Source organism: Dermacentor silvarum, chromosome 11 (assembly GCF_013339745.2).
Source record: "Dermacentor silvarum isolate Dsil-2018 chromosome 11, BIME_Dsil_1.4, whole genome shotgun sequence".
Taxonomy (NCBI): Eukaryota; Metazoa; Arthropoda; class Arachnida; order Ixodida; family Ixodidae; genus Dermacentor; species Dermacentor silvarum.
This window is the reverse complement of record NC_051164.1, coordinates 61,034,887-61,060,102: the sequence shown is the minus strand read 5'-3', so window position 1 is coordinate 61,060,102 and position 25,216 is coordinate 61,034,887. Positions and strand designations below refer to the sequence as shown.

The 25,216-nt window shown below is 44.4% G+C and overlaps 1 protein-coding gene across 2 annotated transcripts in view; it reads left to right on the top strand.

The window, feature by feature from the left end:
* LOC119433562 (serine palmitoyltransferase 1-like) overlaps window positions 1-24,822 on the top strand; it is a 38,234-nt gene extending 13,412 nt beyond the window's left edge. The window contains exons 5-13 of one of the 2 annotated variants that reach the window (XR_007464210.1): window positions 3,566-3,698; window positions 8,631-8,771; window positions 10,376-10,562; window positions 12,524-12,619; window positions 14,202-14,298; window positions 14,777-14,831; window positions 17,058-17,172; window positions 18,038-21,544; window positions 21,608-24,822. Coding sequence is in view for 1 of the 2 variants with exons in the window: in XM_037700814.2 (XP_037556742.1) it covers window positions 3,566-3,698; window positions 8,631-8,771; window positions 10,376-10,562; window positions 12,524-12,619; window positions 14,202-14,298; window positions 14,777-14,831; window positions 17,058-17,172; window positions 18,038-18,205 (992 nt within the window). In the remaining variant the exon portion in view is untranslated. Of the gene's footprint in view, window positions 1-3,565; window positions 3,699-8,630; window positions 8,772-10,375; window positions 10,563-12,523; window positions 12,620-14,201; window positions 14,299-14,776; window positions 14,832-17,057; window positions 17,173-18,037 lie in introns of both variants that reach the window. The other variant, XM_037700814.2, reaches the window with a different exon arrangement.
* The last annotated feature ends 394 nt before the right edge of the window (window positions 24,823-25,216 follow it).

Sequence of the window (25,216 nt, the reverse complement as noted above, 5' to 3'; positions counted from 1 at the left end):
CGGACCACGTCTACTATCCTTCGCCCGACAGTTCACTGCTATATGTCCCAGCCGGTTACAAAGAAAACATCTTTGGGGCGTCCCTTGCCTGTTCATTGGACCCCGATTCCTCGTCTCACCTGCAGCTGCCATCGGCTCGTCCTTGCCACTCTTTCGTAAATTTCTTAGACCCTGCGCCTCTACGAACTGATCTGAATGCGCTGCCATTTCCTCTACTGTTTTTAATTTCCTCTCCTTGAGGAATATCGCCAGACTGTCGCTGCACCTGGCGAGGAATTGTTCTCCTACGACCTTGTCCCGCACCCCTCAATATGTCTTGTTCGCCTCTGACAACTCCATCCATCTTTCAAAGTAGTTTGTCAATCTACATGCAAACTGTTTTCCAGTTTCCGCGTCTTCTGGCTTGCATGACCTGAACTTTTCGCGGAAACCCTCAGCGGTTAGCCGAAATCTTTGCAATAAAGTGTTTTTTACTTTGTCGTAGTCTAGGCTCTCTTCGGCGGGCATCCGTCCGAACACACTCAAAGCCTCACCAACTAGACACAGGCTTAAGGCGCTAGCCCACTCATTCTTTGCCCGGCCTTGCCCGACCGCTATTCTTTCAAAGCGATGCAAATACGCATCTAAATCGTCCCTACGCTCGTCAAATGGAGCCATTAACTTCCTGGGGCAAATCTGCTTTGGCCTGGGCGAAGTAGAGTTGGATGACGCTGACCCCGTCGAACTCGCGCCGTCACGAGAGCCCGCGCCCATCTCCGCTAGTTTTAACTTAAGTTCCAAAATTTCTTTTTCGCTTTTCTGATGTTTTTCCTTCTCTTGTTGCGTGTATTCAAAAAACGCCATCGTCTCCTCCTTTGACATATTTAAATCCTTCGCTACCGCCGCCAAACGTTCCCACTCCATCTTTGCTACTCCCGAGTATCGGTGACTGGGCCGTATCTATCCTGGAATGGATATCTTGGCAGGCTCGCCAATATTTGTCACCTTTACTTGGGAGTGTGGAGAGCTGCGAGCATGCGCTACTCTCGATGGAAGAGAGAGACGACTGGCGGCACGGCAAACAAGGATTTAATATGTACAGGGACGGTGAACACACGCGACACACAACACTAAAACCGAAAGTCAAAACTAAAGGCACTCAAAACTAAAGACATAACTCAACGAAAATGCTTACTCAATACAAAATACAAAACTCTGACTGAATACCAAAACTCCCAGAAAATAATCTATCTCGGAGCCTAACTCCGCCTTAATGTCTCTAAGTCAGTCCTATCCCTGACTCGTCCAAGTCTGACCACCCTGGCCCCGGCCTAACTGCGTCGCAATCAAAAACGTAGGCTCTTACGGACCGCTGACTTGAAGTTCCTTACGTCGGGTCCAAGTCGTATTCCTTCGGGTGTCGATGCTGCCGTAAATGCCGACGACTCGCGTTCTCTTTTGTCGGTGGTGAGCTCGTCGGTACTTCGTTGGTGATGAGCTCGTCAGCCCGTCAGCTATGGCGTTCGCCGTAGCTTAGGCCCACCTGCCTAGGCCTAGCGTCGGGATGCGTCGCAACTTCTTCAGGAGTGCCGACGTGGCGTCCCGAGGAGAATCAAACGTGCCGGTCTGCCGCAGAAGGGGGATCCTCTCTGGGGTGCCTGGTTCTGCCGTGAGAAGTTGCAGCCCGTCCAGGAGCCTCGCCCGAACTTGCCGAGGTCGACGGCCACACCTTGGACGGCCAGCGTCGCGGACTCAGCCAGACCCCCAAGTCTCCCGTCGCCAGAACATAGCTGGAGATGCGACCTTCCTGACCCGGTACCACGTTGAAACTCCACGGACAGCGCCGTTCATCCCTCAATTATGCCTCGGCTCACGCGCCCCGCGCGCTCGCGCCGCTCCGAACACCGGGCATCGCGTGCTCCTCTTCTTTTTCGCGCCACAGGCGGCCTCTTACATGTGACAGCGGGCAAAACGCCGACGGTGTCGACAACAGTTCTGCGTGTTGCCGGTGCTGCTGCATGTCCAAGGGTATACACCTGATAAAGCTACTATCATTACTCCGTATAGCTCTCTATAAATTTGCTATCGCAATTGATGCTTCGCCTTTCAGGTGAAACTGCGACAACTTTTTTCTATTCGGGCACCTGCCCAGGTGGCCCATGTTGTCAGCTTGGCAAGACAGCAACCACCGCATGCCTAGTGGCCTAAGCTAGTAGGCAACTTGGGTCAAGGGCTGTGCGAAAGAGGTTAGATACATACCGCAAACTGGGTGAAGTTCCCAAAGATTGCTAACCTCATTAAAAAGAAATTCCCTATTTGATTGTTTGAAAACACCTTCATTACGTTTTTTTAATGGATACTTCAAACCATACAGTCAAATCTCGATATAATAAATTATCGAATATAACGAAGTATACAAAAAGAATTCTCACTGCTGTTAGAGCTGTGGGTGGACTTGCTGACCTGCTGAGCAAAGTGGACTGCCGAGGACCATGACATCCTGGACTAAGGAAGTCACTCACCTGACGGCAACATACAAGAGATCACTGGCTCTATCTTTTGAATAAAGTTTATTTCATCATCATCATCATTGCTATTACAGTGTAACCGATACATGTTTATAATGAATATCGGATATAACAAAGCTATTTTTGTGTCGGGAGCAACTTTGTTATTTTGAGGTTGGACTGTAGCTGGTTGGACAGCTGACTTTGTGAAGGAAGGATCACATTCAATTCTAAAGAAGTGAGAGACTAAATTAGGAAATTTTTGTTGCTGTGGTATAACATTCCAAATATGAGAAATGCTTTGAAATCCCGGTCATCATACTTACATACCAGCTCTGAGATTTTGGTGTGAAATTCGGGCAGAAGGCATTTCGGCCTTCAGTTTCCTAAATGGTAACCAACTCTTCTTTCCCCTCTTAATAAATGAGTGAAAAGGGAGTTTTAAAGGATACCTTACAAGTTGAATTTGATTTTATGTTGCTTTATAGTGCCCCTTTAAGTTTGAAAAATTTCCATTTTGTGAATGCAAATTATGCACATTTAAATTATATTTGTCGTAGTCCAAATTGAGGGCATGTCACTTCTTTTTTTTCCCCCCCTGATGGATTCAGTTAGTATCAGATTTGTGCCCACATGATCAAAGGAGTTGTAGCTCTTCTGCATTTTCATGCCAGCCATATGGTAACCCAGTCACCTTCTGCCGTGTGCCTGCTCTGTTTCTCTGGAAGGCAGGATTTATTGTATGGTAACAAGACATGGCTGATACTGACACCCTTTATTTGCATCTTTGATGAGGCACTGAAGGGAAACACTAACGATATAACGGTGACCTGGTGGCTGGTGTGGGAATTTCAAGGCTGCACCAGTCTTTCATGTTTGCACCTTTTATGGCTCACCGATCCTCCTGTCACATCAAAAGGGGCTTCCTTGGCATTGTTGAAGGATAACTTACAAGGTACAGCTTACTTTAGTATTCTCTTTGTTGTCCCTTTAAAAGTTAGGTGCGTGTTCTAATTGGGTAAACATGGAATCTGCTTGATCTGGCTGTGCTTGACCAAGGCTTTGTCTCTGCTGCGCAGACATTCACCTGGAGCTGGAGAGCCGCCTGGCCGAATTCATGGGTGTCGAGGAAGCGTGCCTCTACTCGTACGGCTTTTCGACCATCTCGAGCGCCATCCCGTCCTACGCCAAGCAGGGAGACATCATATTTGCGTGAGTCTCAGTTGGTTGAAATAGCACGCTTGCACTTTTTCGTGTTACCGCTTGACTGTCAGTGCATGCTCGTTTCATGATGTACAGTCGTGAGCAAAAGTTTGTGGTCCAAAGGTGCCACGATTTTATTTTTTTTCGACATTTGATCTTAGCCAAAAGGCTGAGAAGCCTTTTTTTTTCTTTGGGCTGCTGAGCACGAGGTCGCGGGATCAAATCCCGGCCACGGCGGCCGCTTTTCGATGGGGGCGAAATGCGAAAACACCCGTGTACTTAGATTTCGGTGCACGTTAAAGAACCCCAGGTGGTCCAAATTTCCGGAGTCCCCCACTACGGCGTGCCTCATATTTATTTTCTTCGCAGCCTGGGCATTCGGGCTGAAATCAAGAGTGCACGCCTACGTGCCCGTGTTTGACCAATACAACGTATTAAGCCAATTCGAAGCCATGGAGCTGCGCTTGAATATATTTAAATTTTTGGCTGATGCCATGGTCTCCAAATTTTTGTTTGCGACTGTACATCAGGTTCCCTTTCGTCATTAGCATAGGTCAGCGTAACAAGTGGATGCTCATTTGAACTCACGTACCAATATTTTTTGAGGCTATATTGTACTTGCATCCACTTACACTCACTGTCGCTGATTTTAACGTTAACCAGCACTCACTCCTTCATACTCATGACCAATCACACTTCTTGTTACTCACTGTCTACTCTGTCTCGTGTCTGTAAAATGAGTGTGGAAGGCAGGCGCGGATCCAAGGGGGATGTCCTGATGTCCTGACTCCCCCCCCTCAGATTTCTGCATCCCCCCTCGCCAACAGGGTGATGGCCCTGTCGCAAAAATTTGGCCAACAACAGTCTTAAAATTTGCGAGTACCAGTGGTAGCAACCATGTTGAAGTAAAGCTAGCTCATTCACAAGCCTAGCTGTTTTCCGTAGGGGTGTGGTGTCTCGAAGTTGGCATAGTTATTTTTCCTCATGAACACCTTGGACCTCCTGGCACCGGCCATGCCTTACTCGTTCCGTTGGCGGCATCTTGCGAACGAGGAGATGTCCCTTTTGTCAAGTATGCTGACATCCGCGCGAGCACCGTTGCGCGTGATTAACTGAGTTCTCCCTCGGGGGTGTCATCGGTTGCCTCTTAAGGCGCAGTTATAGTCCAGTGTAGCGTAAGCGTGCGCACTTGTCTGCACACACTACGTCACATTGGCGAGAACAACAGCGTCTCTTCCCTTCGAGATCTTTGAATGACGCCATCTCGCGTGTGACGTCAATGGAGGGGCTCCGCTGCCGTGCGCGCGCTGGCTACGTGAAGGCAACTTGAAGCAGTCGGCAGTCCTGCTCTGCTCGAGTTTTTGAAAAGCGAGTCTGCAAGTTTTTCTATCACTATGTACGGAATGTTCCAGGGCATGATTCCCTGGAAAATCAAGCCAAGCAGTCGTCACCACGCTCGGGTGTGGATTGCTCCTGGCGTCGTTTGCTAGTCTCCGTGTGTATACGTGCGTGTACGTTGTTGGCTTCTCACCACTGCTGTTCCGTTTTCATGGCGCACTCATAATGATTTGTTGGCCATTTTTTTACAATGAAATGCGGGAATTGGCCTTCAGCTACGGTGTCTGTGCTGTAATAGTGTGTTTGTTCAACGCGTGCTACGCGTTCGTTCGCCCACTTCGTTTGCTGCATACATTCCCATTTTGTTGCTGCCCAATGCGTTGAGCATATCGTGAAAGACGTTTGGTGCCATTCTCAAGAAACTAGGTAGTCACTGCGATGCATTGCTCTAGAGGCGTTGCAGCAAAATGTAGCCTGGAATGCCCAATACAAGGGCGCACAAAATAAGTGAGCAAAACAAAATTACGTAGTCTTATGCTGCAGTACTGACCTTCGCATAATTTTTCATTAGAATGGATTACTTCCACCGTGACGTAGCTCGCCTCTGCATGTTAGTCGGCTCAGCGTAACCCTTTGCTTCCTTGCTCCTACGGTGGGTAGCGTGCACATTCCCCAGGCTAGATTCGTCCAGCGATTATAATTAATGCTATCGCGTAACAAAGGTGACAACTTTTTCTTAGATCCCCGTTTACAATATATTTTTCTCTGTAAGCGGGTGTGTCCGTGGCACCGTGTGTCCGTGAGCAGCGCAGGAGGTTTCGAAAGTGGCGTTTCAAACCATCGATAGCAGGCTAACGATTCCCAATGGGTGCGGTACAGAAAGAGTTAAAACGACTGATCCTCATACGTGGCCAACAAGCTTTCTTCTTTCTGGGGTTTTACGTGCCAAAACCAGTTCTGATTATGAGGCACGTCGTAGTGGAGAGCTCCGGATTAATTTTGACCACCTGGGGTTCTTTAACGTGCACTACAACGCAAGCACTCGGGCGTTTTTGCACTTCGCCTCCATTGAAAGCCAGGCAGACTATTGTGTTGGGTTTCAGAACCATCTTCCTGTTGGAACCAGTCGCACATGCACTTGTTTTGGTGGTTTCAGATACAGGGTACACAGCACCTTTCTGCATAATCGTATGCTGGCAATGAAACATTTCGCAACACACCGCTGTTTTGATTTTCTGCTGATAGATGAATTGAGATCAGCTTATGAACAGTCGCTCATGCTTGCTGCAATTCAGCGACGCCAGCTTTGTTTACAGGGACAGGAAAACCAGATGTGGACACTAGACAGGTGGCAGATGAGAAACAGCAAGAAAAGAAAATCCACTTTGCAGCAAGATTTTTTATTGATTACAAAAAGGAAACCTTTAAGAAAAAAAAAAAACTATAATTGATATGTTTTGTTGTACACTACGAAGTCTGCACTTGTTTACATTGGCACCCGCCGTGGTAGCTTAGGGACTAGTTGGGCTGCCAAGCACGAGGTCGCGGGATCAAATCCCGGCCACGGTGGCCGCATTTCGATGGGGGACGAAATGCGAAAAATCTGTGTACTTAGATTTAGTTGCACGTTAACCCCAGGTGGTTTAAATTATTCCGGAGTCCCCTTCCCCACTACAGTGTGCCTCATAATCAGATCGTGGTTTTGGCACGTAATACGCCATAATTTATTATTTATTACTTTGGCAAACTGGATTCAAGTGCATAGTATTTAAAATGCGCTTCAGCTCCGCAGCTTAGGCTCTGCTGCCACAGAAAATTGTCACCAGGCGTAGATGTAACCCCGGGAGCGTTAGCCAGAGCCACTCACAGCCATGGTGTTACTTTAGTACAGGCTAAGCATGACAGACGGAACATCGGTTGCCGGATGATTTTTCAAGGCGACCTGGCTTTTTGAGGAAGATAAAATTCAAAGACCCCTACCCCCATGTTACAGCGTACTAGAATAGGGCAGTGAAGCGACCGTCGGGGGCTGCGCCTTGACAGAGCTGTCACGGTAGGTGGCAAACGTAGCGGTGGCACTCCAGTCGCCGACTACGCTGTTCCCATTGACAACACGTGTGCCAGATTTGGCGTGGGCACGCTGTTTCAGCTACGTGCTCCTTTATTTAGTGGGTGTTTTACGACACAGTTTGTGTATGAACGGTGACTCCTTGCTTTAGCAATGGGTAAGCAACACTTGAACCATTGCTACGCCCCTGGATGTAGCACTGGATACACTCGAGCGGACGCTACAAAGAAGCCCTCGCTTTTCAAGGCACGCAGGACACTGAACGACGGAGCCTATGGCAGCTTGCACAGAGCGGATAAACCACTTACGGAGGAGTGTGCAGTTTGCGAACTACACTTGAGCCGCACTGTGTTGTGAGGGACTATGTGGACGTAATCAACGGCGAATAAGTTCGTCTACCGCGAGGAAAGCGTACGCTTTCCTCAGACGCCTTGCCAACAATCTTACCAAACGCCGCGGCAAGTGCGTGGTGCCGAGAAGGAACGCGATAGAACGCAAGGCTGAAGAGATCAACAGACCAGCTAAAAAGGTACTGTTTTCGAGTGCTGAAGAGCTTCAGACTGTAGATGAGCCTACTGATGTTTGTGAGGCAGTTTGTGTGTACGAGCATGAAAGTGGCGATGTAAATTCTGCCTTGAGTGTCGCCGCGCTTAAGAATGTAACCCCGCCTAATAAGCGCTGGGTTCTGCATGAGATGCAAGACGCGGAAGGAATTTGTTTAACTTCGTGCACCTTTGACGCCGTCACAGGTGAAGTGAGTGTCTAAAGCGCCGTATTTTGCACAGAAGATAGCTCTGGTGCTTTTCGTGTGAAGTCATTTTTGCGTTATTTAACCATGGCATTGCTAAACATAGTTATTTCTTTTGTGCATTTCTGTATTAGGTTCTCAATTTTGTCATACCATGGAAAACCTTTTAATGTGTTTCTAAATCAGTTGTACATTTGCGTATGTTAATGACTTCTGCATTTTCTTGACCTGGAACATCTTGTATATTTGTGTTGTGCATTCTAATAGTATGTGAATTCTTGGCATCCTTATACCACGGCAGCGTGCAATAAAACTTTGAAGGTAATCATTATCTGTTACAGTTTTTTTTAATGTATTTCGTCTCATCTATTCATACCAGTAAACACTGCACACGGCATGCACCGTCATTTCCAATAGGTGCAAGAAAGCATCTTTGCATCGTGGTTTTGGCTAAAATAGAGAAAGAGTAAATTTCAAAGGCTAGAAAATTTCATTTCACTTAACGGACGCATACTGGGTGCAACTGAATGAAAGAAGTTGCGGAAGTAGCCTTTAGAGTCCACATGCCGCGTAGGCTTCGATGCGCGCGTCCCCGTAGTCGCCGATCACAGCGCCGCCGCGATAGTCGCCCAAGGAGCACGGTCGTTCCATTGCCCAATTCTAGTACACTGTACCCATGTTCCCCGGCAATTGCCAAGCATATTACAGCACCGCAAGGCCACTTTTCCTTCTAGATTAATTGTGAGAAGCACTATGGATGCATGAATATGAGCGATGCCTGCCGCAGGGACGAAGAGGTGAACTACGCCATCCAGATGGGCCTGCTGGCGTCGCGCAGCACGATCTACTACTTCCGCCACAACGATGTGGGCGACCTCGAACGTCTGCTTCTGGAGCAGCAGGAGCGGGACGTGGCCGACCCCAAGAAGTGAGTGAGGCTTGACACGCTTTGCCGAGTAGCTCTTGGCCTGCCCTGTCTCAAGCGCAGGTTTTGCGCAACCGCTGGACGTTAACGCAGCGGCTCTCAAACCTTTTTCGTGGCTCTCGGAGATTGCGGAACGTCTGCCCTCTGGATATATGTGCAGTAGAGAACTCTGGCACGTGGCCATAATAGACCACTTTTGTTGTTTACAAACAGAGACCCTAGCCAGCTTCTGCTTTTCATCACAGAAATAGTCTAGAGCAGGCAAGGAAGGGAATGAGGAGGTGCGGAAAGAGAGAAGGAGTTGGACAACACAGCGCTGTACTTGCAATAAAAAGGGTGCTACATAGATAAATATATGTACGCACACACATACTTTATGCCATCATCTATTCAATCACACATGTGCAGAGGATGTGTGATTGGATATTACAGCATACAGTGTGTATACACAAGTGTACACACTGTATGTAGAGAACATTTTTAGGAAAAAATACTACATTTACGATGATTGTCGATGTAAGCAAATAGCTGAATGCTTCTAGAAAGCTATTTTTCTTACTTAAGGAATGATGCGTTTGTTATTAAGGTGATCCTTGTTGTATTTATGTAGAGAATAGAATAGCTGACCAGCCCATCACATCTGGTTGCATAAGTGGCAATACATGTAAGTAGGAGTGTACGAATATTGAAATTTTTGAACACGAATCGAATACGAATAAGGCAAAAAACTGTCTTCGAATATTGAATCGAATAAGTGTGTACTATTAAAATGTTGCAAAACCAGAGGTAAAAATAGCTTTTATTACCCTTTAAAAAAATGTAGGCACTGCATTTTACAAGGCTGCTGCAGGTTAAAGAGTCACTAATTACAGGTAATGCACTCAGATGGTGCTCTCAGACAGGTATATACTGTAAATCATATATTAATATGAAAGAGCCACAGAATAAAGCTTGGTACAAAAGAAACCCGAAACTGATTCTCTCTCACGGGCGTAATGCAGATAGACTGAAACAGGGCAGACGGATAATGAGCGCATCATGCGAACTTTTCAATGAATAAACATATTCTTAGGAGAATGCGGCGCAAGCATATAATTCGTTGCTTGCTCGAATGTTCGCCATTTCTACCGTTATTTGGCCTTCCCCGAATATTTGGGAATTTTCGCACATGCATTTCTGCATTTCTTGAATTGAATATGCTTCGAATAAGGACGGTATTCTATTCGTATTCGAAATTTCGAATATTCGCACACCCCTCCATGTAAGCCAGTTTATCATACGCACGACTGCCATCCCTCTCTCTCGCCGGAGCCTTTCTTCCGCTGCCACCTCAGTGTTGGAGGGTGGTGCGAGAAAAGGAGGGCTGCCCTTCCTAAGCTCTCCATCAATACCATCTAAACCATCAGATGCCACAGAGCTCGGGTGTAAATGTAAACCAAAACATTTGTGTTGAATTTTAGGGGAAAACTCAAAACCTTAACTATAGTGTAACTTAATTTTGTCCCCATGTCATTGCATGTCTCAAGTCAGTTCCCCAATTTTCTTGCACGTAGAGTCGTAGAGACATAAAGTGAATCTCTCATCTGAGGCATGCTCGTTTTGGCCAGGGCGAGTGTGACACGCCGCTTCCTCGTCGTCGAAGGCATCTACGCCAGCACGGGCGACATCTGCCCTCTGCCGGAGCTGGTGAAGCTGCGCCGGCGCTTCGAGCTGCGGCTCTTCCTCGACGAGACCTGCTCGTTTGCCGTGCTGGGCCGTACGGGGCGTGGCGTGCGCGAGCACTTCGACGTCCCCGTGAGTATGCGACTCTGCACAGTGTTTTGCTGTTGCTGGTGGTTTACAGGTGACAGGAATTCCCAGGACGTGAATGGCAGGTTGCCGCTAACCTTGAAAAGGAAAGTATGTAACCAGTGCATTCTGCCAGTGCTAACCTATGGGGCTAAAACTAGGAGGATACGGAAGAAACTTAGAAATTGTATTTACAAATTTTGCAGTACATTTAAAAACCAAGCAGGTAGCCAAACATACTTATTCATACTCGTATCACTTGTACATTCTTTTGCTTTTTGACGGTGACCATTCATTTGACCATTTTTTGCCTGGTTGTCACTGATATTGATTTGTTGCTCAACGTTCGACTGTGCTTGGTTTCTTCACTGTCACTACAATGTGACAATGTGAAGCGTAAAAGGAATGCGGTGGGAAGAAAAGAAAAGGACACACCTTACACAACCTAATTTTCAAAGTAATGTCACAGATTTCGAAGTATTTTTCCGTATTTGAGCCGCTGCAGCTCAGTGAAAATATTTTGAAACTTGCCAAGGGGGGTTCAGTCTTTGTTTCTTTTAGAGTATGTTGCAGTCTATCTTTATCAAAACAACATTAGAATCCATGACATCACGGCAGGCTGGTGCGGAAATTTCAACTTGGCGTTGCTACCCGTCTTTTGTTTTTGTGTCTTTTCTGGCTTAACGAGCCTCCTATCACAGTAAGAGGGCCTTTACTATTATTAATAATCTGTCTATTAATACCGCTCTAATTATTTTTCTCCTTAGTGTCCTTGTAAGGGATCTTGAAAACCTTAGCTCGTCTTGAGTAATTGTCACTTTTTAGTTAACTTAGTGGTCAAGCCCTCTTCACAACGTATATGGGGGTATGCATTGTATCATTGGCAAATTTATTGAATTAGATTTCCTGTGATATTTACTGACATATTTCTCTGTTCTAACCATGTAATTAACGTAAGTCATGTCAAAAGTTTTCTTATATCATTGACTGTACCACTCACTGAGGTCGGTGAGTAGAAGTACCTAGGGGTTTGACAAGCAACTAACTGAAACAGCCACATTGCTAATACATTCCCGCTCTTCGCTAACTCTGTTTTGTTTTTGTTTTTTGTCACAAACTTGCAATTGCACTCCTACAAGTAAAGCCGGTTGCCGATGAGTATTTTAACAGGCCTTAACTTGAGTACGCTTGCATTATACGGAATTCATTTGAAAGAAGTCAAAGAAGGGCTATGCAATTTATTTTCTTTATATATGGTTGGCACTTTTCTGTTTTGTCAGTTATGCAATCTAACCAGGTTACTTCATTACACTTCCGACTGAAGGTTGAGTGTTTAAAGTTTTTATTTGTATTCTTTAATCATAAGGCTCAGGCTCCACCCTACATCATAATTATCCCAACTTGTGTCTCACTGCACTCGTCATACACACCCGCTTTCTATAACTCCTTATTTTGCAAGAATACTTAAATTATCATTCTTTCCGCAAACTATTAGTGACTGGAATAATCTGTCACCTGAGTGCCTGTTGTCTGTTGGACACTTGAATGCTACTGCTTAAATTACTTTCTACTGTTTTTTTTTTTAGCTTTCTTTCTTCTTTTAAATTTTTTTGTTAATTAGTTCATTTCTGTATTCAATTTCACTAAATTATTTTGGTGCATACATTGTTTATATATTTCCACTTGCAGGTAGTTCCAATGACATGTATTCTTTTCCTGTTGCATTGGTTTTTGGCTCTTGTTGCAATTTCTCATTTTGACTTCTGTTGTCATTATCATTGTTTTCATAATTGTTGCTTATTCTTATCGTGGGGCTTTGTATTGCCCCTTCTGCTTGGGCATTGTGGCTTGCACTATTTCTACAAATTAATTGATTGAATAAATAAATAAAAAATAAGCCCTTAAGTGGTTAAGGTAGTACTGTCTACGGTTGATGTTGACACGCCGTTTTCTTTGGCTGGTTGCAGAACAACGAGATTGACCTGATGTGTGCCACTCTGGAGCACGCCGTGGGCTCCTACGGTGGCTTCTGCTGCGGCACTAGCTTTGTTGTCGACCATCAGGTGAGCTGTTTGCCAAGATCTGCTATCAGCACACCAGCAGAATCTCCCAGATTAGCCTACAATATATGGATTCTGGCTGCGCTGTGTGCGTTTATGGGCTGAGAAATCGGGGGGGGGGAATTTGGATAAGAAAAAATTTTTTATTTTGTTGAATTTGAGAATTGGCAACGAAAAATGCCGTGTTGATGTTTCATGCCTTGTCGGCGATATCTTAACATCGGCAAAATGGTAATATAGAGGCTGCCTTTATGGCCGCAGACCAATGCTGTGGGGTCTCACATGTGCTCTTGGGACAAAGGAACGCCAACACAGTAATGCAAACAACCAAAAGGGCATTTATTGCACCTTTCATACACTAATGCATGCTAGCCGAATTTGTGATGGCAGTACATGGGCTGGTACTGGTGATATAAATGTTCAATAAAAATAATTAGGCTATTCAAAGAATCTATTTCGTGTCCTGTTCATCGTTTTTTGTTTGCTTTTCATGATTAACCAGCCAAGAGGTTTTGGGCATTGAAGCATTGTCAGGCTGTTGTTGTTATTGTGTTGTCCTCATTGTATGATAGCAGGAGTATTGCACAAAGTTGAGGGCATTGGCAGTTATCTATTGCATTCAGTGACTCCAAAGCTGGAGAAATCACTGAAGTCTGCTGGTTTTTGTAGGTTGTTCTTGCAGCAAGTCAAGGTTTTCAGCTGTGTAAGCCGACGTCCGCTTAGTTAAACCAGCTCTGCTTGACTTATTTTTAAAGCGAAGCTTTATATGCTTAGGCGAAATCGTATTTGGCTAGGCGAAATCGCCTGTGTGCAGAAAATTGTCATCATCAGCATTGGCTCAATCGTCGTCGTCTTCCGCAGCTGACTCATTGGTGCCCCTCGGGTTGCGCTCGTGCCACTGCTCCCGCGTTCGTCGTCGTTGTCTTCTTCCACAGCTGGCTGTGTTGCCACTGATCATTCCAGCGTATAATTTCACTTGTCTTTTGTCGTCATATTGTGGAGGCCGCGTTTACGGGGGTATGAGCCATTGCTTAAGGGGGTATGAGCCATCTAATGTCTTACGTTGTAACGGACAGATTTAATTTCGAAGCATTTACTTTCGAAGAATCGCAAGCGGCAATGGCGGCCGAGTGCTGCTAACCACGCTGCCGAGCAAACTCGAGGCATCGAATGCAAGCGACAACGGCGGACTGCGGGCATACCTCAGTGCCGTCGTTCTCTCCGTCGCAGCTGAACGTGTGTGTAACCTCATAATTGAGAAGTACTTTAATGAACCCTCGGGATTGACCCAGTGATAAACGCCGGGGCCACACGTTTCAGTTTACTGGTTAGCCATCTTCACAGAGTGAAGATGGTGAATCATCTTGCCGTTGTGGTCTGCCTGCCTCCTCATCCTTAACATAGGGCAAAGAAAAAACTGCCTGCCACTATGTCAAGCAGTTCTCAGCTCTCTCTCTCTTTTTTTTTTTTTCTACCTTCATCATCTTCTGTTGCTGACCAGTAAACCTTTATTACAAAGTGCTGAAGGACCTCGTTCTTAAGTTACCCTTTTATATTATTTCTTCTCTCCCTGTTCGTGCCATAGCGTCTGTCTGGCCTTGGATACTGTTTCTCAGCATCCCTGCCACCCCTGCAGGCATCCGTCTCCCTACAGGCCATCAATCACCTGGCATCTCATCCAGGTGAGAGCCTTAGTGGGAAACTTTTTTTTTTGTTTATGCAGTATATTCTGCAGCGTAATGTAGCATTAATTGGACACGAAACCGAAAAATAACTTGAGCTGTATTTGCACATTATACTCATACAATAGCATAAACATTTTTATAGGGAGATGAGGTTCAGTACGTCAGAAAAGACACAAAAATTAAAGTTCCCACCCTAGCTCGCTGTGACGTCATGGATCTTGACAGCATCTCCACAGACCTAATTAACTTTTCACCAGTGAAGGTGGACTACATTGTACTCTAAAAAAGCCAAAGGCTGAGCTTAGCAAGTGTCACAAACTTTTACTGAACCACAACGGCCGAAGAATTGTAAAATTCTTGCGGTATAACGCCTTAGAATTTCCAGCATATTACCAATATTTTGGAAAAATTTACATGGCTGCTAAAGTTGTCCACTCACTGAGCACTGTGCCTTTCTTTGTTTTGCGCCTTGCAGAGTTACTGAGCCGGCTGAGGCAGAACTGCCTGCGAGTTCACGAAAAGTTGGCTGGGTGAGTGCTCACGTTAGGCGCTGTGCTACTTGTGCATTTACCAATGTTGGTCATCCGTGGTGCTACCGTTTCCTACTTGCATTTCTTGTGTAGAGAATCGTCCAGACAAGTGTGTGTGCTTCACACATGCTGCGAAAAGGGGTTTCCACGATGCCTTGTTCTTTTTTGAGGATGTACCTTCATGTCATGTCGGCAGCGACATCTTGAGGCAGTGCCCATTCCAGTTGCATGACTGGTGGAAACTTTAATAAACAAGTCAAACCTCGATATAATGAACATAGATATGCTGTCGAACCTCGATATAACGAACCTCAATTTAACGAAATTCGCGATGTAACGAACTATTTTTATTTCCCGATCTTAGTTCCATTGAATTAACGAAATTCGCGATATGGCAAAGTTTTTCACTGCAAGTACAACTTCGTTATGTCGAGGTTTGACTGTAACACATTATCGGATATGACAAACTAAATATAAATTGTTCCTCGCCTGTATCAGTGGGTATCAAATATTTGCTTGTAAGGGATATCGGATATAATGAAGGTATTTTCATATCTGGTCCGACTTCATATAATGATGTTCAAGTGTATTCGTTAAAACTTTAAAGTCTATAAGATCTGCAAACTTACACAAGTTTTCTAATTTCATATGCTGTCAATTCTTTAAATGGAGAAACATGCTTAGCGAGTTTTACACCCTCATCCAAGCGCAGTACCAGGACACAAGGCCAGTGGGATAAACTGTCATATAAAGTTAGATGCCATTGGTTCAGTCCTTAAAATCAGCTTTTCCTTGTGTGAGAAAATAGTTGAGGCTACGTTTACACTACCAAACTGCAGTATACAGTATAGACCACTTATAACGTAAACGCTTATAGTGCAGGACCGGATATAGTGCGGTCTTTTCAGACTCCCGTTAATTTTCCCATAGCACTCCATGTATACACGTATCGCTTATAGTGCAGTTGTGGGAAACAAAATACCGCTTAGGGTGCGGCTGTCTGGGAGTATGGAAGTCGGCAGAGACGGCGAACGATCCCCTCAAACGGGTGCCCCAAGGGGTGCTCGAGAAAGAAAGAGAGACGAAGTGGAGGAGAAGGGCACGTGGTGCGAACGAACAGCCAGTGAGGCTGAAACCAGAATCTTGAGTGCGAGTCGTGAAATATCACAAGCGCGCATAGCGAGCGAGGGCCAAGAAACTGCCAGCGCCGGCCAACGCTCGCTTCACTATAACGGCAGTAAACGAAACTTCAGCGAGCTGGCGGCGCCGGCAAGGCACGGCGAAGGGCGCATGCGGAGAACGTGGAATGTGAGGGAGGAGGACGGCAGGGAAGCGGATTTCGCCTCGGCAACTCTGCCGCTTCGGTGGCTCCCCTCGACCTCTCTCGTAGCTCCCTCACTTTCCACTGTCACCGTGCGCGCCCGCCGCCGTGCAGGCGCCGCCACTCCAGCCGGCCCGGCGCCAGCTCCTCGAAGTTTCGTTTTCTGCCGTTATCGGGAAGCGGGCGTTTGCCAGCGTGGGCAGTTTCGTTGGCCTGCCTGGAACAGCGTCGCTGCTTCCCTCTGCGCCGTAGCCGCAGCGTGCAAGGTCAACACATGACTAGAAAGTAGAGGAAGCATAAAGGAGAAAGAAGGGTTCACTGCCATTTTCTACGCGTGGCTGAGACGTCGACACGTACACGCATGTTCTGGCGCAACGCGTAATCGGCGACCTTGCCATTTGAGAGAGGGTGAAATTTCCGCCACTGTTTTTTTTTTTTTTTTTTTTTTTTTTTTGTTCGCGCGCGACATTGAGGGGTCTCTCCTAAGCTTTTACTCTATGGCGGTGCCGGAGCAATGCCGCTCGGAGGCGCCGCCGCGTGATTTGGTTCGAATCGACAAGATTCGAATGTAAATTGAATGCAAACGTTGTAGCCGCATTCCTCGACTGTCGCATACGCAAGGCGGCTCGGTGCACATGTTTTGCATATGTGCGGTTCTTGAAAATTGTTGCTTTGGTTATAGTGCGGTGCTGCTTATATTGCGGATATTCGCGACTCTGGCGACTTACGTTATAAGCAGTCTACAATGTATTACATTAATGCCAATTCACAATACTGTGCAATTGAGACCATGAGTGGCATCGCCACCAATCTGTGGTGGTGGCATTCATCCATCGTATTGAGTTCTGGAACTCTTGCCTCTGCATTTTGACTTTGTCTGTTTTGTTTGCTTTTTTTACAAACAGTATTGCACAGTTGCGCCTAGGTGGCAATGCTGAATCACCTGTCAAGCACCTGTACGTCGCTGGCAGCCGCCCGAAGGACGAGTGTGCGCAACTTCTCGACAATATTGTTCATAAGGTGAATGCTGAGAGTCGCCCTGTTCTGGTCAGTGTCTGATGACCTTTTGTGTTCAAGGCCGGTATAAAATAAAACTACTCCAATATGTTTTTATCCCGCATCCACCATTAGCCCTCCTGCGATAGGTCAAAATGTCTTGGGGGCCAGCCAATCCCGGCTGGGCCCGAGACATTTTGACCTATCGCGGAGGGTTAGGCCATTCTGACCTATCGTTAAACAGATTGGAATAGTTTTAAGATATACCGGCCCAAGGTCTCCGAGTCTTTTTTCAGATACTTAGATGGTAACAAGTCGCAAGTAGTTTGTTACATGCAAAGATTTACATCCTTATATCTTTAGTAAATAATTAATTACACTTTGATGTTTTTCTGCAATTGTTTACTAGCAGTCATGAGATTCATTGAGCAAACATATTTCATCTACCAGTGCAACATTGAACACACGATAGCAGATGCCGCAAGACCTCCCTGAATTGAAAACTATGCAGGCCTGACAGAACGTGTGTAGTAAAATACGGTCTTCTGGCAAGCCTTCGTTGGAATAAAATTTTTAAAAGCTAGCCAACAAAAACAAAACTAGAAAGCAAATAGAGTGGCAGTGAGAATAAAGTGTTATGAATCATAATGGAGTGGTTGAAATCCTTACTGAAATGTTGCAGTCATGAAGAACCAGGTGCATGCATCATCCTCTTACGTGCTACTCAAAGGCTGCTAATAAAAAAGATGTGACAATTCACCCACGCTACAGTTTTGCGAAGATTGCTTTCATGTTATTGTTACTCATTTCTAACCAATTTAGCAAAAGTGAAATTTCGTTGCAATTGGTCTTCAAATCGTTCTGTCACTTCTGTTCTCTCTACCTGCAGGCGTGGGAGGCAGGCGTAGCGCTGACCCGTGCCCGGTACCTCGAAGACCGGGAGCACAGTCCCAAAGAGGCGAGCATTCGCATCGCTGTTTCGGCCTCTCTGACCGAAGAGGACATTGAGCGTGCCTACAGTGTCATCCGACAAGTGGCTGAAGCCGTGCTGGTTTGATGATGAAAAGGGGCAGAAGCTTTTTGTTGTTTGTTTGTTCTGTTTTTTTTTAATTTTCTTCGTGGTTATTGTGTCCCAGTTGCGCACGCATCAGACTGGCCGGCTTCCAGTAACTGCTGCACCTCATTGTCCATGCTACTCGACCCATGTGGGAGTCCAGCAATGACGAACCCCAAGCACTTCTGGCGACGACATTTTACATGCAGGATTCTGGGGCTTAATGGCCGCCAGTCTGTCACGTGGACATTGCGCAAGATTCTGCTGTTTCGAGGGCAGTTGCATGACTGCTCATTTTTCTTTAGTCAGGCGGCCAGCCACATAGTTTTTTGCGGGACCTCGTGGAGGTGCTTGTGGTAGTCCTAGATCACGTTATGTCAGCAGAGCTTCGCTGTAAGGCTGCGATCATGTGAGGTGAAGTGGTAGAGTACTCTTGCCTTGCAACTGCTGTGCTGTTGTGTTGTCAAATCGACAAATTGGAACAAAGAATAGTAATGTTCTCAAAACGTTCAGAAACCTTTCGTACTATGCCATTGCCACTAGGAAGCTTAAGCTTGCAAAAAAAGTGCAAGATTAGACATTATCTAATATTGTCGTTGGAGTGCTGTATTGTTGCAGTAGATGGATTGTTTTTCTTTCCTTTTGATATCTTGTTCAGAAACATAGCCTCTATAAATCAAGTTTCGACATCTTTGATGTCCTGTGTGTAGCCATCATTGGGCAAGTGGCATTCAATTTGGGTCTCTGTTGGTACAACCAACATGGCTGACGTTGCTTTTTCAGCACAAACATGTGCCTGGTGTGCGGAGTGATGCTACCGTTCCTCAGTTGCACTTTTTGTTGGGCCTTTAGCTCTGACAGCACCTTGAGGATAAGCCAGTGCACCACGATATATTTCACATAGGATGTTTCTTGTTATCCCTTTGTACACAAGAAATCCTGCGTTAGGCAGCCTGTGCATTCTCTTTTCTTGTTGTTTTCTGTCCGAGAGATCTCGCTTCCTGTCAACCTAAGTGCTTTCTGATGGGGCATTATAGTTTTTGCATCTCTGAATATGAGCGCGAAAATGCATGACCGCCTCATGTCCAATGCAAAAGGCATCCACTTTATATAGACAGTTCTCATTCTTTCGTGGCAATTTCGAACGATGGCTGATTCATTAGTGTCAGTGCCGGCGTTATGGTTGAACCAGCACTGAAATGGTTGGAGGGACAAGAGCTCGTGTTGGAGCTGGCCTCTAATGTAAATGTGACCTCAAACTTTAACCCTCATAACGTGAATGAGTCATCGTCAGGTACTCTGTGCCTGAAGTAATTAGTTAATTTTTACCTCTGACGGGACTGCAGACCCAAGGACACAAATCTTTGGGAATACTTAGCGTGGCCATTGTGATCATAACTGTGTAAATCATATCGGCATTTGCCAACTTATGCGCAACACTCGTAACTTAAGCACAAGCAGAGCCATCGCAAAATGAGTGATAAAATTATTGTTTTGTCAGGCCACCTAAGATAGATGTGCTTCTTACCACACTTGTAGCTGCTGTCACAACTCCGAACCGACCTCTAGAAATTGTTCTATGAATGTCCCACGTTCCGCACAGCACGATAGTAGCCATCAGCCAGGGATGGGCAAACTTGGCATTGCTGCTGGCTTTTCGGAAGTTAAATCCAGCGAGCATAGAGAGAATATTATCTGTTCAGTAACCATGGAAAGATTGTTGTGGTTCCATATGTTATCATCATGTTATGATAGGTTCTCATAGGTAGATAGAAGCAGATATTGCATAGTCAGGAGCTTTAGTTTTAGGTCAAGAAAAAAAAGTGTTGCTGGTTGCAACCTTAATTGATTCTTGTCGATATAGGCATAATGAATATTCAATATACATATTTTTGCATCAAATGCGACTTAATTAATACAAGGTGCTATCACGATGTATTTATAGTTTTTCAGCACCATAACTCGCAGAATAAAGATTACAAAAAAAAGTATTTGAGTCTAGGGCCCGACTTTCACCTTCATATGTGTTTTTTTGCTGTCGGTCTGTTTCAATTTGCCTCCCATTGAATTTGCAGCCAATTCAGAATGCAGTTCATTCTTGGAAGTCGTAGATTTCAGTTTGTCCAGAGGTAGCCAGCTCTTCTTTGTTTCAGCTTGTTCTTGCAATGAACCAAATGCGAGTGAGTCTCTGTGATGGCTTGTGCAATTTAATGCCTAATTCTTCTTGCTTATTTTGCTGACTTACTTGAGTATTCAGGCACTGTGGTCCATGTGTACTTGTTTTCTATCATTTCTTACTGCGCTCTATCTTATTTCTTTTGGGGAAACGTTTATCATTCAGTTCATACAAGGAGTTCCAGGGATGGGTGGTGCTTTACTCGACTAGATTTTGCATTCATTTCTCAAACATGTTTTGATTTAGTCAGTGTGGGAACTGAGTGAATGCATGTAATGAAGCGCCTACTGGCTGGAAGGCAAGCCCATGTCAGTCATTGTTTAGTGTAAAAGTACACTATACTGTGTTTTGCAAAAACATGGGGCAAGATTGTATGCTTTTCCATATGTGTGTGTGTGTGTGTGTGTGTGTGTGTGTGTGTGTGTGAGAGAGTCAGTGAGTGAGTAGGAACGATGGTCCGAATATAATGCAATATTTCATTTTCTATTTCTTTTTCACCCTTAAAAAAATGGCGAGTTCGACTGTCGTACGACTGAGCTGTGCAGAGAAGGCGGCCTTGGTGCCGTGTGCTAAACGTGGACAGGGATACATAGAAGGGAGTGTACCTGCTAGGGAAGTCTTTGCTCATCACATTGTAAGCTATGGATGGATTGATGCATCTCTGTAGTGGGTTATGCTCTGTCAAAATGTACGACGGCTTATGGTTCACATTGGAATTCATTGGAATTGTAATATACAGTACTATATACCAGGTTATGTTCTTATTTATTTAATTTATTTGTCATTTACTGGACAAATTTCACAGGCAGACAATTCTAATCCTTCAACTGAATTACCTACTTGCCTACATTACTTGCTCAATAGGTAAATTGAAATGCACAATTAACTATACTTTACTGTTTGCTTTCGGCGCATATTGCAATTTATGATTTGTAGCCGGTGAATTTGCTTGGCATATCTGCTTGGAATGAATTCTGAGGATAGCAGTGGCTTTGAGCTATACATTGTGAAATTTTTAGTGAAAGTGCACTGCTGTTCCACTTGATTTTTTTTCTACAAACGGCATTTTATGCATTGAAGCACAAAAGTGAAACACCAATGTATTTTGTGGCACACTTTGGAAATGATTATCTTGAAACGGGCCTCATCCTCAACATTCATATTTAGTGGATACTTCTTGCAAGCTCACTGGATACAATTTTTAAATTGCGATATTTGCCGCAATGTAGTTAAATGCTTTATGAGGTTTTATTGGTTATTCAATTATGCATTTCAATTTCTCGTGCAGGTAAATTTCACCCCTTGTGGAGTGATCCAGCTCAAAGAGTAGAATTATGCTGTGTGCCACATGCAATATTTGAAAATATTGTTCAGGTAATATGAAAAGAAAAGACACCCATACAATCTCTGGGTCATCGAGTCTCTCCTCGCATTATTGTAGTTGTGTTTTATCTGGGAAAGCATGGTAAACATTCATAGCTATGTAGTGAGGGGGTCCTGTAGTGTTTAACATTGATTTGTTTCACTTGTTTTTGAGCATCACTGCCAGGCATGTTGATGCATGTTAATTGCAAGCACTGTTAATAATGGGCTTGACTTGAGCTTGTCTCATTAGCAGCAGCAGCAGTATTTTGCTTTGACCAAAAATGTTTTACGGGTCCACAATAAGGGAAGTATGTGTACATTGACTGAGGGGCACTGCAGTTTTAAAGGGACACTGTAGATAAAAATATTAATTGAGATATACTAGTAACTTAGCCTTCTGTAATGCAAGAAAGTCACTCTTGCCGTGGAAAGAGGCTGTGTAACTCAGAAGAGATGCATAAACCGAAGACAAGTGGCACCACCGCTTTGAAGTTCCCGCACCAGCTTGCTGTGGCATCCCGTATTTTGACGGAATCTGCTAGGGCCTAGTTAACTTTTTTTGTTGATAGAGATTCTCTAGAATCTAATCTAAAGTAGCAAAAGACTAGCAAGTTTTGAGAACTACCGAGTCACAACTACCCACATACAAAAAATTACTTCATGGCGTCACACCATTGTACTGGCATATGAGTCGTGGCATGAAAGTCTAAAGATTTAACTATGAACTTCTTAGTAATGAATCTATTACAGCCAAACGAGCTAAAATAAGATGTTTGAAAGAATACTTTATCAGTCAAGGAATTTAGTTTCTCTTTAGTGCGCCTTTAAACTTATTGACTTCACAGTCTAGTGTCGGCTACAAAGTGCTTTTACGTGAAATGCATTGGCTTTGGGAAACGTCGCAGCTTTTAAAAGACGTGGTCCCATGTTCTCGACACTTCTCTTTTGTAAAAGCCATCCGCTATTGGCCTCTTCGGCAGGGATCATCTTACTATAATGCAAATCATTACCATAAGTGGTGGTTACCTGAACGTTGCACAGTCGGAAAAGAATGCTTTTGTGCTGTAGAAATATTGCAAATATGGACCCCCCCCCCCCCTTTTTTTTTTCGCACTGTCAAATATTGCATGGCAAAGTGTGTCCCCGCAACAAAGAAACTGTGCTTGTATTATTATTAAAGAAAAAAAAACGAAACGTCTTACTATTTTTAATTTCAGGCCTAAACTTCAGCACTCGTGACACCAGGGTTCATAACGAATTTTACCTTCATTTTTATTTGTTTGTGGGCAATGTTGTTGTGCAGGTAGAAGCTCACAAGAGGCTGGGTTTTCACTTATCGAATTAAGTACAATCTGTTTCATTTTTGTTAACTAACAACCATCCTCAGCCAGATGGCAATGTGTGAGAATTTCAAGGTGGCCATTTCCATATCTTTTTTGCTTGGAGTGAGGCCAACCTACTTGCAATTATAACAGTGGACGATACTAATCTAGATTGAGGTAAGATATCTCCTTGGTGCAAGTAAGCAGAGCGGTTGTGAACATCCCACTTGCATCTTGAATGACGCCTGCAAGATGTGTATGCTGTCACTTTATTGTAGATTTGCCATAGGCAAGCAAAGTAGTGTTGGGCACATTGCAAGATAAGCATGAAGCACCTTTTAAGACATTGTAGTGCTGTTTGATTTCTCGCATTGAAAGGTTTCTTTGTGGGCTAGCAGTGTTAATTGTGTTGTAAACAGGAAGAATTATAGTACAGTTGTGCCTATTTATGTTTTTTTTATTATTTTTCAGCATTTCGGTTATCTAACACGCCGTTCTAATTCATGGTGGTCACATTTCATTGTACAAAAAAATATATAATGTCAGACTGGAATAACTTCTATCAAAGAAGTGGTCAAGAAGTGGTTGTCCCATTAAAAGCAGGCTATGTTTTGTTTGTGTCCTTTTTCTTGCTTTTTCTTTTCTGAAAGTGTTAACTGGTTGTCTTTGAGACAAAGAGTTCAGATTGAACATGTGAAAGTTTTACAGCTACTAGACAAAACTTGCTTGTCCTTGTTGAAGGCATTTGGGAGTGGATGTTTCTATTTGTTGTTGGTCACATTCTCAGCAGGTTGGCTGATTTACCAGACTTCGCTTGACTACCTGGACTTAGTTCTGCACGAAAGTTGTTGAATGGGAGTCTGCTCTGCAATGCTGGCTTATACTGATGTGTATTCACATGTGCTGCACATGTTTGAGTAAAACATTTTCTTTTAGCTACATTAACTGAAGAATTGTGCTGTTTATGCAACATCGTTACCAAGGCCTCTTGCATGGTTGAGTTGCTTGTATGTGGGATCATTTCTGGCACATTTGTCCAAAAATGTTTGCACTTGTATAAGTCTCAAGTGCGTATCATCAAGGGACCACACTTTATTTTTATATCTTTGATAAAACTTTCTTTCGTGATTGTGTGCAAAGTTGTTTGCTTCCAAAACTCAAGATCTAAGGGTGTTCTGCTTTGTGCGCTGTAATGCCATATATATATATATTATGTAGAAATAACACCGAATTGTTCATTGTGCAAGATCACAGGACAAGATGTTCTCTTCTTCAACATTGATTTGGTCATGTGACATTAGGATTACTTTTGCAAACAGGGCCGGGATTTTGTAGCGTTGCCTTTCCTGTAATAATGCCTTTTCGCGCTTATCGCGCTTTGCCAGTGGTTGGAGCGACGATCCGCTCGCATTATCAACGGGATCAGGCGGCCATGAGCGGTGGATGATAAGACTAGAGTAGAATAAGTCTTAAGGCATCGCTACAGAATCGCAGCCCAGGGTTGTTTACTTATAGTGTTGAAAGCTTCACAGTTTGTGTTACTGCTGGAGCTTTATACAATTTTTTTTAGAGTAAAGTCAGTAATATTTGCAGTGTGATTTATTGTGTGCGTGCATATTTTATATTGAGTTGGTCAGTTTGACTAGGAATGTGAAATGTCTTTCTTACTCCCAGATCAAGCCTATTTGTATTTGTGCCTACACAGGGGCCTTGAAACACTATTTGAGCATGGTAAATGAAGCTGTTTATTTCCTGGACTGTGCTGTCGTGAATACCTGAGCCATTTGTTTGTTCTCATGTGTGCAGAGACCTGGCTTTTCTTCTAAACATTTCTAAAAGAAGATTTTGCGCTTACAGTTGGTTTGTTTTGTCAAATTTTGTAACAACGTCGGATATTATCGTCCCAATCGTTCAGCAACACTTGGCACTGTTACTTGGCTCATTTCTAAAGAAAGAAACATGAATTTGCCTTCATCTGCCCCTCAATATTCCACATCGCAGTCCCTCTTCCATCCTTTTACTTAGAGAAACAGACCCTGAAGGCCACACTTTGTCCTACAGCATATGCCGGAAGTGACCAGGTGACATTGGCATATTTTGAACCCTACTAATGGCGGGGAGTTGAGACGAATGCAACTTTGCATCTTTTTA